Genomic DNA, 12,687 nt, shown 5'->3' with positions numbered 1-12,687 from the left:
AATGCAACATATAATGGTCCATGGGAAAACAATCCGTATTCAGATCTATACCTCATGATTCTAATGATTGCCCTTGAGCTTTGTTGATGGTGATTGCTAATCTACCATTCCCTGTGTCGCCATCGTCATTTATATATCCCCTTGTGCCCCCCGGCATCCCCTTTGTAGTTTTGTCCCTGTGTCCCGGTCGTCATTTGTGTCCCGGTGTCCCAGTCTGTGATTTCTCTTTGAGTGTCCCGGGCGTCATTTATATTCCATGTGTCCCGGTGTCTCGGTCGTCATTTATATCCCCCTGTGCCCCCCCGGCGTCCCCGTTGTAGTTGTGTCCCTGTGTCCCGGTCGTCATTTATATTCCCTGTGTCCCGGTCGTCATTTGTATCCCGGTGTCCCGGTCTGTATATACATTCGTTTTTTAGTTTTGTTTTTCTCCTTTATTTTTTTCCTTTTTTATTTGTGTCCCGATGTCCCGGTCTGTAATTTCGTCAGTTGAAAACTTATGATGAAATAAATTTTTAATTTTTTCCCTTTTTATGTTTTTAGTTTTTTTTATTGGTTTTTACCTTTTTTTAGGTTTTTTAGTTTTTTTCTTTTTTCTTTTTAGTTTTTTTGAAGTTTTATCTTTTTAGTTTTTTTATTTTTATTTATATTTTTTTAGTTTTCTTTTTCTCCTTTATTTTTCAGTTTTTTCCTTTTTTTAGTTTTTTTTCTTTTTTAGTTCTTTTAGTTTTTACCTTTTTTAGTTTTTTTTAGTTTTTTTAGTTTTTTAGCTTTTTTTATTTTTGTTATTAGTTTTTAGTTTATTTTATGGTTTTTTCCTTTTTTTAGTTTTTTTTTTAGTTTTTATCTTTTTTTAGTTTTTTTTTAGTTTTTAAGCTTTTTTAGATTTTTTTATTTTTTCTTTTTTTTTTGTAGTTTTTACCTTCTTTAGATTTTTGCTTCTTTTATTTTTTTAGCTTTTTTAGTTTTTTTTCGTTTTTTCTTTTTAGTTTTTTTGTAGTTTTTATCTTTTTTATTTTTTTGTATTTTTATTCATATTTTTTTAGTTTTCTTTTTCTCTTTTATTTTTCAGTCTTTTCCTTTTTTTAGTTTTTTTCTTTTTTAGTTTTTAGTTTTTTTTTAGTTTTTTACCTTTTTTAGTTTTTTTAGTTTTTTTAGTTTTTTAGATTTTTTAGTTTTTTTATTAGTTTTTAGTTTTTTTTTGTAGTTTTTGCCTTTTTTTAGTTTTTTCAGTTTTTTTAGTTTTTAGTTTTTTACCTTTTTTTAGTTTTTTTAGTTTTTTAGCTTTTTTAGTTTTTTTTTCTTTTTAGTTTTTTTTGTAGTTTTTACCTTTTTTAGTTTTTTTTCTTATTTTGTATTAGTGTGAAATAATTCAGACGTCATATGCGGACAAACATGACGTCACCTGATCCACAGATCCACAGATCCACACACAGACAACTTATTTTTATATATATAGATATGAGGGGATTCGCCCCATCGTCAGTACCTCGCTCTTTACACTAAAGCTTAAATTTTATCCCAATTCATTAAGAATGATCCCCTGAATCACAAAAGCCGTAGAATAAGTAGTTGAAATTACCGAAAATACTTTAGCGTAAAGAGCAAGGTATTAGAAGGAGGTGAGCCCCTCATATGGGTAATAATTTCTGTTTGTTTTAAGTTTTATTGCTGTTCCTTACTTCCAGCTGAAAAAGCTTTTTCACTTTTATTTTTTAATTGTTTTTTTTTTTTTAAATAATGCTAGTAAATCCTGCTCTCCCTTCATGGAAATTTTCTTCTCCCATTACAAATTCTCGAAGGAAAGTTCCCCCAGCATATCCCCCTCTTCTCAACCCCTCCCCCAAACCAAAAAAATCCTCCTGAAAACGCCTGTATACTTCCTAATAACCATTACTATATGTAAGCACAGGTCAAAGTTTGTAACTTGTTGCCCCTCCCACGGGGACTGTGGAGGAGTAAGTCGTCCCCAAAGACATAGTTATAAGGTTTTTCGACTACGCTGAATAAAATGGCTATCTCAGAATTTTGATCAGTTGACTTTGGGAAAATAATTAGCGTGGGAGGGGGCCTAGGTGCCCTCCAATTTTTTTGGTCACTTAAAAAGGGCACTAGAACTTTTCATTTCCGTTAGAATGAGCCCTCTTGCAACATTCTAGGACAACTGGGTCGATACGATCACCCCTGGGAAAAAAAAACAAAAAAAAAAACAAAAAAAAAAATAAACACGCATCCGTGATCTGCCTTCTGGCAAAAAATGCAAAATTCCATATTTTTGTAGATAGGAGCTCGAAACTTCTACAGTAGGGTTCTCTGATACGCTGAATCTGATGGTGTGATTTTCGTTAAGATTCTATGACTTTTAGGGGGCGTTTCCCCCTATTTTATAAAATAACGCAAATTTTCTCAGGCTTGTAACTTTTGATGGGTAAGACTAAACTTGATGAAACTTATATATTTAAAACCAGCATTAAAATGCGATTCTTTTGATGTAGCTATTGGTATCAAAATTCCATTTTTTAGAGTTTTGGTTACTATTGAGCCGGGTCGCTCCTTACTACAGTTCGTTACCACGAACTGTTTGATTAAAATAAACTGAATAGCGGAGACGCAATTTAATTTCTTTTTCGTTTGGAGGGGATTGTGAATTTCATAGGGAGAGGGGACTGAAAGATAGGACTGTTGCCCATGTTATTATGAAAATTTCCTTGTTGGTCTACCTTTCGGAATGTTTGAAAATTGGGTTTTTCTACCAGTGTGAAAAGACACTGTTATTCTTACAACTATATTAGCTTATAATCATTCCTTTAATTTACCTGTTAAAACTATCACAATAAAAAACAGAGTGCCTCAAGACATCCTAATTTGCTACACTAAAGGATATTTCTACAGGTTACTACTTTCAAGGTTGAAAACAACAGCACAAAAAACATATAAAAAGAGCTGTTAACTTTTATAAAGTCGTAAATTCAGGCTAATACGGAAATTAGCAAATGCTTCTTGAAAAAAATGGCCAGTCATATATTGAGACTAAGTACTATGTCTCCGTCAGTTTAATAAATTATAGGTTAGTTATAGTATATGAACAAGCTTCTACATCAAGATTCCGTTTTCCTAGGATAAAATTTACTGAATACTTTTGCTTAAAACTCATCAATGCAAAAAGAGTTTAGCAAACAACATCAACATTAACCAAAAGAGTCGTAACAAAAGAATTCCTTTAACTAGCACCAAAGAATTAAAAAATTGCCAAATTTCATCCTCATAAGTATGAACCTTTTGTTAGGACTGGCTGCACTCTTCTTATAGGATTATAAGTCTCTTTGGATCTTCTTTGGTCGGGAAAGAATTCACTGAATCACTTCTATTTCAAATTTTGCAAATGGCGTATCAGACCCTTGATTGGATACGATTACCCTTTTAGGGGGTGGCGGGAGAGCAGATATTTTTTGTCTCCACTCAAGCATCGTGTACATTAAAGTTTGTCTTTAGGGTATCAAATTTTCTATTAATAAGCGTCTTGGCGTTGTAGCTATGTACCGATATAGCCATTCTGTTATCCTCCTTCTGAGGAATATCTCAATGGGATCCATCCTAGAGTTATGTAACTCATCACACGTACACTGATTAAATGCGCCGGGGAGTTGACAGCTCACGATCAGTTGACCCGTGAGTGAAGCTCCAAGAAGAAACAATCCCTGGAGGCTACCTGAAATTTTCTCAAGGAGTTTCATCCATGGAAAATAATAAATATCAAAACCAGTGGTTTATCTTTGTTATTTCAGGTGTTGCACATCTTGCATAATAAGCACCTGATATTTAATAAAAAGCAATAGAAATTGAGTTTTCATGTTTGAATATGAAAGCGTGATGAAGCTGCAAGTGTTCTGCTTTGAGTGCATTTGTGGCTAATGTTGATAGTGAATGCTTTTCTAAAAAAAGACTTTAAACCGATGCTATACAATATCATAGAGAGATTACGAATTCGATCTCAAATGGCTGATTGTGCAGTTTTGTTTATGCACATAAACAGGTACACTTCAAGGGCGTAGCCAAGATTTACTTTTTACAAATGCTGCCCTACCAATTACGGCTGAGTATGTCCGACTATAAGAAAGATCTAATGTAGCCATTACAAGAGCAGAAACTACATGTCTCCGCAAAACTATGGATTTTTGGGGATGGGAGTCTAAACACACTGGATCCTATGGTTATACCACTGAAAACACACAACTCGGTCTTTGCTTCTTTATTTGAAATTCACCGGGACATATTTCTAATTTTCTGACTTTCCAAACATAAGAAAAGAAAGAGCAATCCGCTTTCCTGTTGTTTCTTATATCTTCAGCACGTGTTCTGCCTCGGCAATATAGTTTTAACTTATTACATTACAATTCTAAGATATACTACATTTGAAAATAAACCATAATGGCGTGGATGTATTCCTTAGAAATTTTAATAGTTTTTATTAATACAAAAAAGCAAAAAAAACAACCAAGCAATCTAATTTTTCAGTTAATACCGCAATTGCGGTAAATACTTCGATTCGAGATTCAGGCAAACATAAAATTGTCATACTTAATGAGGGAATTATTATAGAATATATAAGTAATAAATTTTTGATTATTCTTCGTTGCAAGGTTTGGGTACAAATTTCAACGTACGCTGTGTAAAATGTAATTCGATTTCTCCATTTGAAGGAGCTTAGAACTTTAGCTTTTATTCTCCATTGGATAAAGGGAAGCAAGTCTTAAGTTCTTGTTTAAACATGAGAGACTTTGGCCTAATATTTCTTAATCAGATAAGCCAAGGGGAGTGAAAGACAGGCATTCAGTGAATATGAAAGTGCTTCTCTCAAAATATTGGATTAGCCTTAGACTGTGTCAAGAACTCGTCGCTGTTATCCACAAAGTAAACTTGAACCTTATTATTTTAACAGAGGAATGCCGCCGGAAGTGAGAGACTACTCTTGATTAGGTCATATACATCGGATTATATTGTATGGGAACAAATCACCCCCGGCTTTAATATGTCAGGAATTCTTGTTTGTTACACCTTTAGGAATAGTGATTCCCTAGCTGATATTTTTAATACTTGTGTAAGAGTGGGAAAATAATGCACAGAACATTTTTTCTTAGTACTTAGAAATAAAACATTTTGAGGAATCCGAACTGGAAGTTGTGCTTACTGTGGCGTCATTGAGTGCATCTTGCGCCAAATCATGAGACACAAAATTTTGATCTAAAAGTGATGACATAGCTACACGCAAGAGCGGGTGAAATCCTAATGAATGACCTAAGAAAAGTAACTTAGAAATACACTTATTGTGCGTTTAGATCCCACATACAATTGAAACTCTTGCCCCACCCCGAATAAAATCGGACCTATATTGACCTATGGATAACCTACTCAAATGTTTTGTCGCAATGGCTGCAAAAGTTTCAAAATAACTATATAAGAAAATATAATTTAATTAGAAGGTTAAAAGTTTCGTTTAAAACTTAATACTCATTTAAAACTTTAGTAAATGAGGTGAATTTTTTTCCTCTATTTTCCCCGGTGAAGAAAACACAGGTGATAAACTTAAGCCTTAGTCGTTTCACGTAATTTGTCGATAGACAAAGAATTTGTGTCGTCGATCCGTATTTATGTCAACAGTACAGCATTTGACCCAGTTTCCAAACCTGCAGAAACTGGGTCACCCTTACAAGATACACCCTTAATTTCTGGGACGACTTTTAAACATCTTTCACTTGCGCTATGTGTTGTTTTGCTTTCCAAAATTAGTTAACACCGTGCAAATCTCTTGCAGTTTCATTTAGATGCACTATATATGATCCTCAGTCCTGCTCCGAAACGTTAGTAGGGGGACCTTAATCCCCTCCACTTACCGAAGCTAAGCAACATGGTAGTTTATATGTGTATTTTTAGTATTTTTCGTATGACTGCCTCTTTTCCATAGATATATCCCAAAAAATAAAATTCAGTGTACGTGTCTTGTTTAACCGAATCGATGTGAGAAATGTTGGAGGTCGTTAAGTACCTTCTCTATTGATTGTGTTGGTAGTCATAGTTCAGTCAATATCTTGCGCTGTAATCTTCTCTATGACTTTATCTTTTTATTTCTTTTCCTCTGAACGGTCCTACCTAGCGTTACCGACGCTTAGAAATAAACTGTGCCAGTTTTCCTATAATAATCGTACCCAAAGATATTAATTCGTACCATCAGAACAACAGGTAAAAATTTGCCGTAACAAAAATGAAATTCGATAAACTAAAACAAGGAACAGATATCTGAGTAAAAAAAGGAGCAAGTATAACCAAGTGTATCGGAAAGTTAGAGCGTACCTAAAATTTTCCAAATGTATTGCATTGTACCTGGGCCTCTATATTGTACCAAAATTGGTATAATTTTAGCGAGCTGGCAACGCTGGTCCTGTCGACTGAAAATAACGAATGAGCAAATATATATATATATATATATATATATATATATATATATATATATATATATATATATATATATATATATATATATATATATATATATATATATATATATATATATATATATATATATATATATATATATATATATATATATAAAGGGTGGCTTTGGAAAACACTAACAACAATTAATTTTCAGTGAGGATAGCGAAAATGAAGGAGACAAACCAAGTTTAAAGTAGCAAAATAAATGAGCATCTTAAAAAGATTCGGAAATGACTGCCAATGACACACTTTCTGCATACCAACAGAATCAAAAATCTAACTCAAACAAAAAAAGAGAAGGAAAGTATATGATTTTTCAAGCTAATTACTAAATATATATATATATATATATATATATATATATATATATATATATATATATATATATATATATATATATATATATATATATATATATATATATATATATTTAAATTCATTTAATTCGTCTCTTATTAACAGTCACACTAATTGGACTATCTGGTATGTTTTCATTTGTTGCAACTTTCGCTTACATCTCGCTAATTGGTAAAAAGTTTTGGTCTTTCCTCCTCTGACATCTTAGAGAGATACTGTCATTTTACTGGTCACCAGTTGAAAAGAAGCTAATTGTATGCATTTTCAGGTTAAACAACCACCTTCCTGGAACGCATGTATCATTGAGCAGCTCGAAACGTGCCGAATCAAGTAGCCCTGGAGGGTCGGACGACGACCTTGGATCTCGAGACGAAGGAAGGATATCACCTGGTGACATTAGCATTGACTCAGACGACGATATATCACTAGATGGACCCCCTTCTTCAGCCTCTCCCCAAAGACCTATTTCACCATCCGAAAAATCTATTGAAAAGGATGAACCAAAGCCTTCATTACCAAAACCTAATCCTATTCCCTCATTTGCGTCTAACTTATCCCCATTTGCCTTTGGGATGTCTAACTTTCCATACCCGAGTCTTGCCCAGCCTCTTTCTGCATACCAAGGGATACCATTTAATCCGTTTCCTTTCCACCCAAGTCACTTGTCACACTTAAGGTTCCCCCGAGATTTTGCAGGGTTTGACTTTACATCACCGTTCGCTGCAATGTTTCCACATATTAATGAACCACCCCATGTTAGAGCTGCTATTACAGTTGATCATGTTCACAGCGCTGCAACGTCATCTGACGAAGCAAAAGTGAATCAACCTGAATCCGGAAGCAACTGTTGATATACTACAAATAATAAACCAATTTCTTGTGGGAGAAGCAAACAACTACAGAAAAAGTTAATAAAAAGTTCCATAAAATTTATGCTGTTTCTAGCTAAAAAAAGTTATTTTTAATAGCTAATAAATTGAATTGCTGCTTAAAGAATGTCTAAGTTTTTCTCCAATTTTTTCACCTTGTTAATTATGAACTGGTAATAATTATGAAACTTGGGCCTGGGGTGCAACTGTAAACGCAAATAACCTGAAAAATAAACATAAAGACCTAAGAACAGAAACGACTGGCTCCCTCAAATGCAAGACTCACCTTTCAATTTGAATAGTTTATTTTTATAGAAAATATTGGGTTGAAAGAAAATAAATAACATTTAACAATAGCTTGGTCCTGTTTTATATATCGCATGTACATGGGAGGGGGTAGGGGTGTTGACTGATTGAGTTCGTCTTCCAGAAACATTAGGGTTTTTATAATTTACATATATAATGTAGATTACCTGTTTCGACCAACATCGGTTAGATCTTGGGAGCCAGAATAAACCATAGATGGCAAAAGCAATATTGTGCTGCTTCATGGGCGCATAGGCATAAACTATTAATCTGAAACTTGTTCTTTGCGCAAGTAAGGTTTTTAAATTGCCAGTACAGTGTCCAAAATTTTGTATCATGTTGGTTAAGTTTCACCGGTCAGTAAAAATTTAATATTGCTAAAGGAAGCAGCAGCTTGCTGCCCTATAGGCCCGGGTTAAAGAACTTGTGACCAAAGTTCTGACTCATTGAAGCTATGGATTTTTATTGACTTTTTCTTTTAACTGTTTTTGAGAATGTTTTTGCAATTCCTAGTCGTTGTTTTAGAATATTCTGTTTCGAATAAAAACCTGAAACTACTGCAAAGTGTAATTGGAGTATAATATTGCATTACAGGGGTGGCCAAACTTAGTTAATGCAAGAACTCAGGCGCACAGGCAAGTTTTTTTTGGCGAATGTCGACACGGAGAAAAAGATTTAAACTAAATAAAAAAAATCACATAAAATATGATTTTCCGTGGGGGAGGGAGCCAAACGAAAGACCTCATGAATGTACTTGTCTGATAGAGCTACATAAATTGGAGCTTGTATGTTCCACACAAGTTCCAAAACTGTATTTTTTATCTTTTGAATTATCTGTGATGAATTGGCTCAATATTTTACAACGAGCTAAATATTAAAGGTCGAAGAGTAGGCCTCGTGCCGTGATTTGTCCACCCCTCCTATATTACGTAAAGGTGTTGTTAAATTTGAATCTGGTCAATTGTATAATAACATGTTTGTGCACCGCATTATTTTATGTGTCTCCAGCGATGTTTTTTTGTTCTTTCGCAATTTTGTTTTATATTACACAACGAATAAATATGTGAACATAATACTGGTTATACTTTTAGGTCTTTCATGGCAGAATACCTTCATTGTGAATACAATTTGGCTATATTTCTTTAAAAAAAATGATAATAATTTTGGTTGAATTTCATATTGTTGTACCTCAAGATATATTAATGGTCCTATCCTTAAGCTCCAGCGTAACTGAAAATGTTGGAACTTCGCAAAATTATTCTATAGAACTTGTGGTTTAATAATGGACTAGCCACTTGTGTTGTTTGGTAATGGACCAGTCATATTCAGTTTGTTTTTAGTGTAATCATTTCCTTTTGATATGCCTTTAATGGTTGGCTAACCTCAACTGACCTAGTATGAGAGAGATATTGAAAGATATATCTGCTGTGGAGTAAAAGCACAAGAACTTGCGTTACCGAATTAGGAATTTTCTATAGAGCTTGAAACTAAAAATCTCACATATACACACACACAAAATGAAGAAACTATATGATTTTATACCTAGAAACCTTAGTGGTTAGGCCTGCAAAGTGGGCCTTTTGAATGCCAAGAGACTCGCAAAGTGGACCTTTTTGCTATTGAAGATAAACTGAATTCTACATTATTAAGAATTGTTAACTGATGGAATGTGGAAGCTGGAGAAAGATGTAAAATCAAGATGAAGCTGAATCTGTGCTGACTGACATCAAGACAATTATTGCAATCAGGTCACATTTTTAGTAGATTAAGGTGAATTTAGACGCATCATAAATGATGCGAGGTTGAACTTCCCTAGATCAGCGACCATCTTTGCCGTGCACGTCCAGTATAATGATGGTTATTTATTTGCAAATTAAGCCCGGCCCTTGCGCTGCTTAACTATGGCACAATTAAGAAGAACAGGTCAAACTAACATCACATAGTTGCATGTTTCTTAGATGGAAAGGGGGAAAACGAATTTGAAACACATGTAACACAGAGAAAATTTGGAATATATAGCAAATTTTAGAGTAAATCGTAAAAAAAAACCCTGAGATTCTGACGGATTTGGCCTGACACCCTCATCCCATCCCTGTATACATAACCTTTATATGTGACTTGTCTGGTGTTGCAATTCTGCCAATAATATCCTAACAATTATAACTGTAATGCCCCTTCGTAAGCATTTACCTTCCAAGTCAAATTAAACAAAAAGGGAATTGTTTTATCAGATATAAATAGAAGGGTTGCTCACGAGGAATTTGCACGGCTTTTTAGCCATTCAGCCTAGAAATATTGCAGTGATAGAAAAATTTCATTGTTATAAAGACTCAGTCAACAGAATTTTATGGCTGATCCTAGTCGTGTTTTCATTTGTATTATGTTTCAAATTTTTTTCTTATCTTTGGTCTTAACGTTTAAACCCTTGTTACTTCGAGAGAAAGTGCAGTGGTCGCAAAATAATTTATACCTTTTCTGAAAGCTAAGTATCCGGTCACAAAACTTAGCTGTAATTTATATCGTCCTTGATAAAATAAAATAAAAAACTTCATGAACAAAGTTTGTGCACCAATACTCCAAGCTAGTGGTTTAGGCTGCTATTATTCTTGTATATAAGCCTCTAGAAGCAAGAGATTCTTTGGTCTTCAAAGCGGTTGCAGCTGGTGTTTTGAAAAGCTGTTAGGAGTGCATTTGTGAGGCAGTCGTTGGTTTCTGTTTCATTAAGCCGGGGAACAACTGATGTACTTTACGAGGGGGTTTTAATACCGCGTGCAATCACTTTTGAAGCAATGATCTCCCTACTTAATCCTTAATTATACACGGGCAATTCACTTCAGATCCGCTGTGAAAACATCGGCTGGTGAGAATAGGGTGGTCATTATTGCAGAATTAGGTGCTAAAACTAACATTCCACAGGAGGCGTGTTTGGGATTTATGGGTTTTACACTTTGTATCGTAGGCTCAGAAAAGCTACTCATCAGCAGGATTCAACCACACTTACAACCCGGAAGTGGATTACTCTATTATGCCTCTCTTAAAAAAAAAACAAAAACAAACAAACTAGTAGTCTAGTAGCAGCATATTGCTGCTGCTTTTATAATTTATTTAAAAAAAGGGTTTTCGAAAGAAAAATGAAGTGCCTTATATAATCTTAAACGAGTAAAATCAAATTTCCACACGTATAAATAGTTAAAGGTAAAGAAGTCTAAATAAAGAGCGACTCATCCAGCAGTAATCGAAACTCTTAAAAAAGGAACATTGATAATGATTTACTCGTCAATAGAATTGGCTTTTATGCTGATTCCGAATATATAAAATTCTTTAAGTTTAATGTTACCATCAAAAGCTAAGAGCCGAAGAAAATTTGCTTGATTTTCAAAATGGGGGAAAACACCCCCAGAATATTAAGCAATCTTAATGAAAATCGCACCATCAGATTCAGTATGTCACAGAACTATAATGTAGAGGTTGCAAGCTTCTTACTTAGAGGTTGCAAGCTTCAAATTTTCATTTGAAGAAAGTTCACGTTTGCGTGTTTATATTTTATTTTATTTATTTTTTTGCCCGAGGTGAATATATCAAGCCAGTGGTACTATATGATTGGGAGTGGGGTCGTTCGAACAAAACTCAAAAACCCTAGTGCTCTTTTTAAGTGATTAAAAATGCTGGAGGGTATTTACAACCACCCTCCCACGCTCTATTTTTCCGCATAGATATCCCATCAAAACTCTGAAAGAGGTATTTCATTCAGGATAGTTGAAAGATACAATAACTAGGCCATTAAAGCTGCGAGACCTCCCATTCCCCTTGGGAAAAGGGTTGTAAGTTACGCAATTTGACCTTTGCTCACATATTAAATAAGAAAAACAAGTTTTTTTAACGGAAAGTAAGGAGCGATATTAAAACTTAAAACGAACAAAAATTACTTCGTGTATGAAAGGGGCTGCTTCCTTATTAACACCCCGCTCTTTACGCTAAAGTTTGACTCTTTCTCGTAATTTTATTTTTTAAAACAGTAAAAAAATTTAGCGTAAAAAGCGGGGCGTTGATGAGGAAGCAGCTCCTTCATACACGAAGTAATTTTTGTTCGTTCTAAGTTTTAATGTCGCTGCTTACTCTCCGTTAAAAAAACTAGTTTTTCTTATTAATTTCTGAACGTTTTTGAATCATCGCATGTTTTGATTTTGGCTCTCCGCAGATGAATAATTCAAACGAAATTTGCATATTTATTTTTTTGGCTAAATGGCCTTTTCTTAGTTTTGATCAAATGATTTTGAGAAAAAAGGAGCGGGGGAGGAGGCCTAGTTGCCCTCCGATTTTTTTGGCTACTTAAAAAGGCAACTAGAACTTTTAATTTTTTACGAATGTTTTTAATAGTAAAAGATATACGTAACTTACAAATTAGCTTATGTAACGAACTTCTGTATTCTCATGTTTTTATTTTGTACTAGCTGTTGGGGGTGGCGCTTCGCGCCACCCCAACACCTAGTTTGTGGGACGCTTCGCGCCCCCCAAGCCCCCCCGCGCGCGTAAGTCGTTACGCGCCATATTAGTTACGCGCCATTGTAGTTGTGTCCCTGTGTCCCACCTGTGATATATATATATATATATATATATATATATATATATATATATATATATATATATATATATATATATATATATA

At 34.2% G+C, this 12,687-nt stretch overlaps 1 protein-coding gene across 1 annotated transcript in view; it reads left to right on the top strand.

Moving 5' to 3' along the window:
- Nucleotides 1-9,094, top strand: part of LOC136027293 (homeobox protein SIX6-like) — a 28,607-nt gene extending 19,513 nt beyond the window's left edge. The window contains exon 2 of the mRNA XM_065704395.1: nucleotides 7,115-9,094. Within this exon, the coding sequence (XP_065560467.1) occupies nucleotides 7,115-7,697 (583 nt within the window). The 3' untranslated portion in view covers nucleotides 7,698-9,094. The remainder of the gene's footprint in view (nucleotides 1-7,114) is intronic.
- The last annotated feature ends 3,593 nt before the right edge of the window (nucleotides 9,095-12,687 follow it).

This window comes from Artemia franciscana, chromosome 5 (genome assembly GCF_032884065.1).
Source record: "Artemia franciscana chromosome 5, ASM3288406v1, whole genome shotgun sequence".
Lineage (NCBI taxonomy): Eukaryota > Metazoa > Arthropoda > Branchiopoda > Anostraca > Artemiidae > Artemia > Artemia franciscana.
Note: the sequence above shows the minus strand (reverse complement) of the source record. Positions and strands in the feature narration are given on the sequence as shown.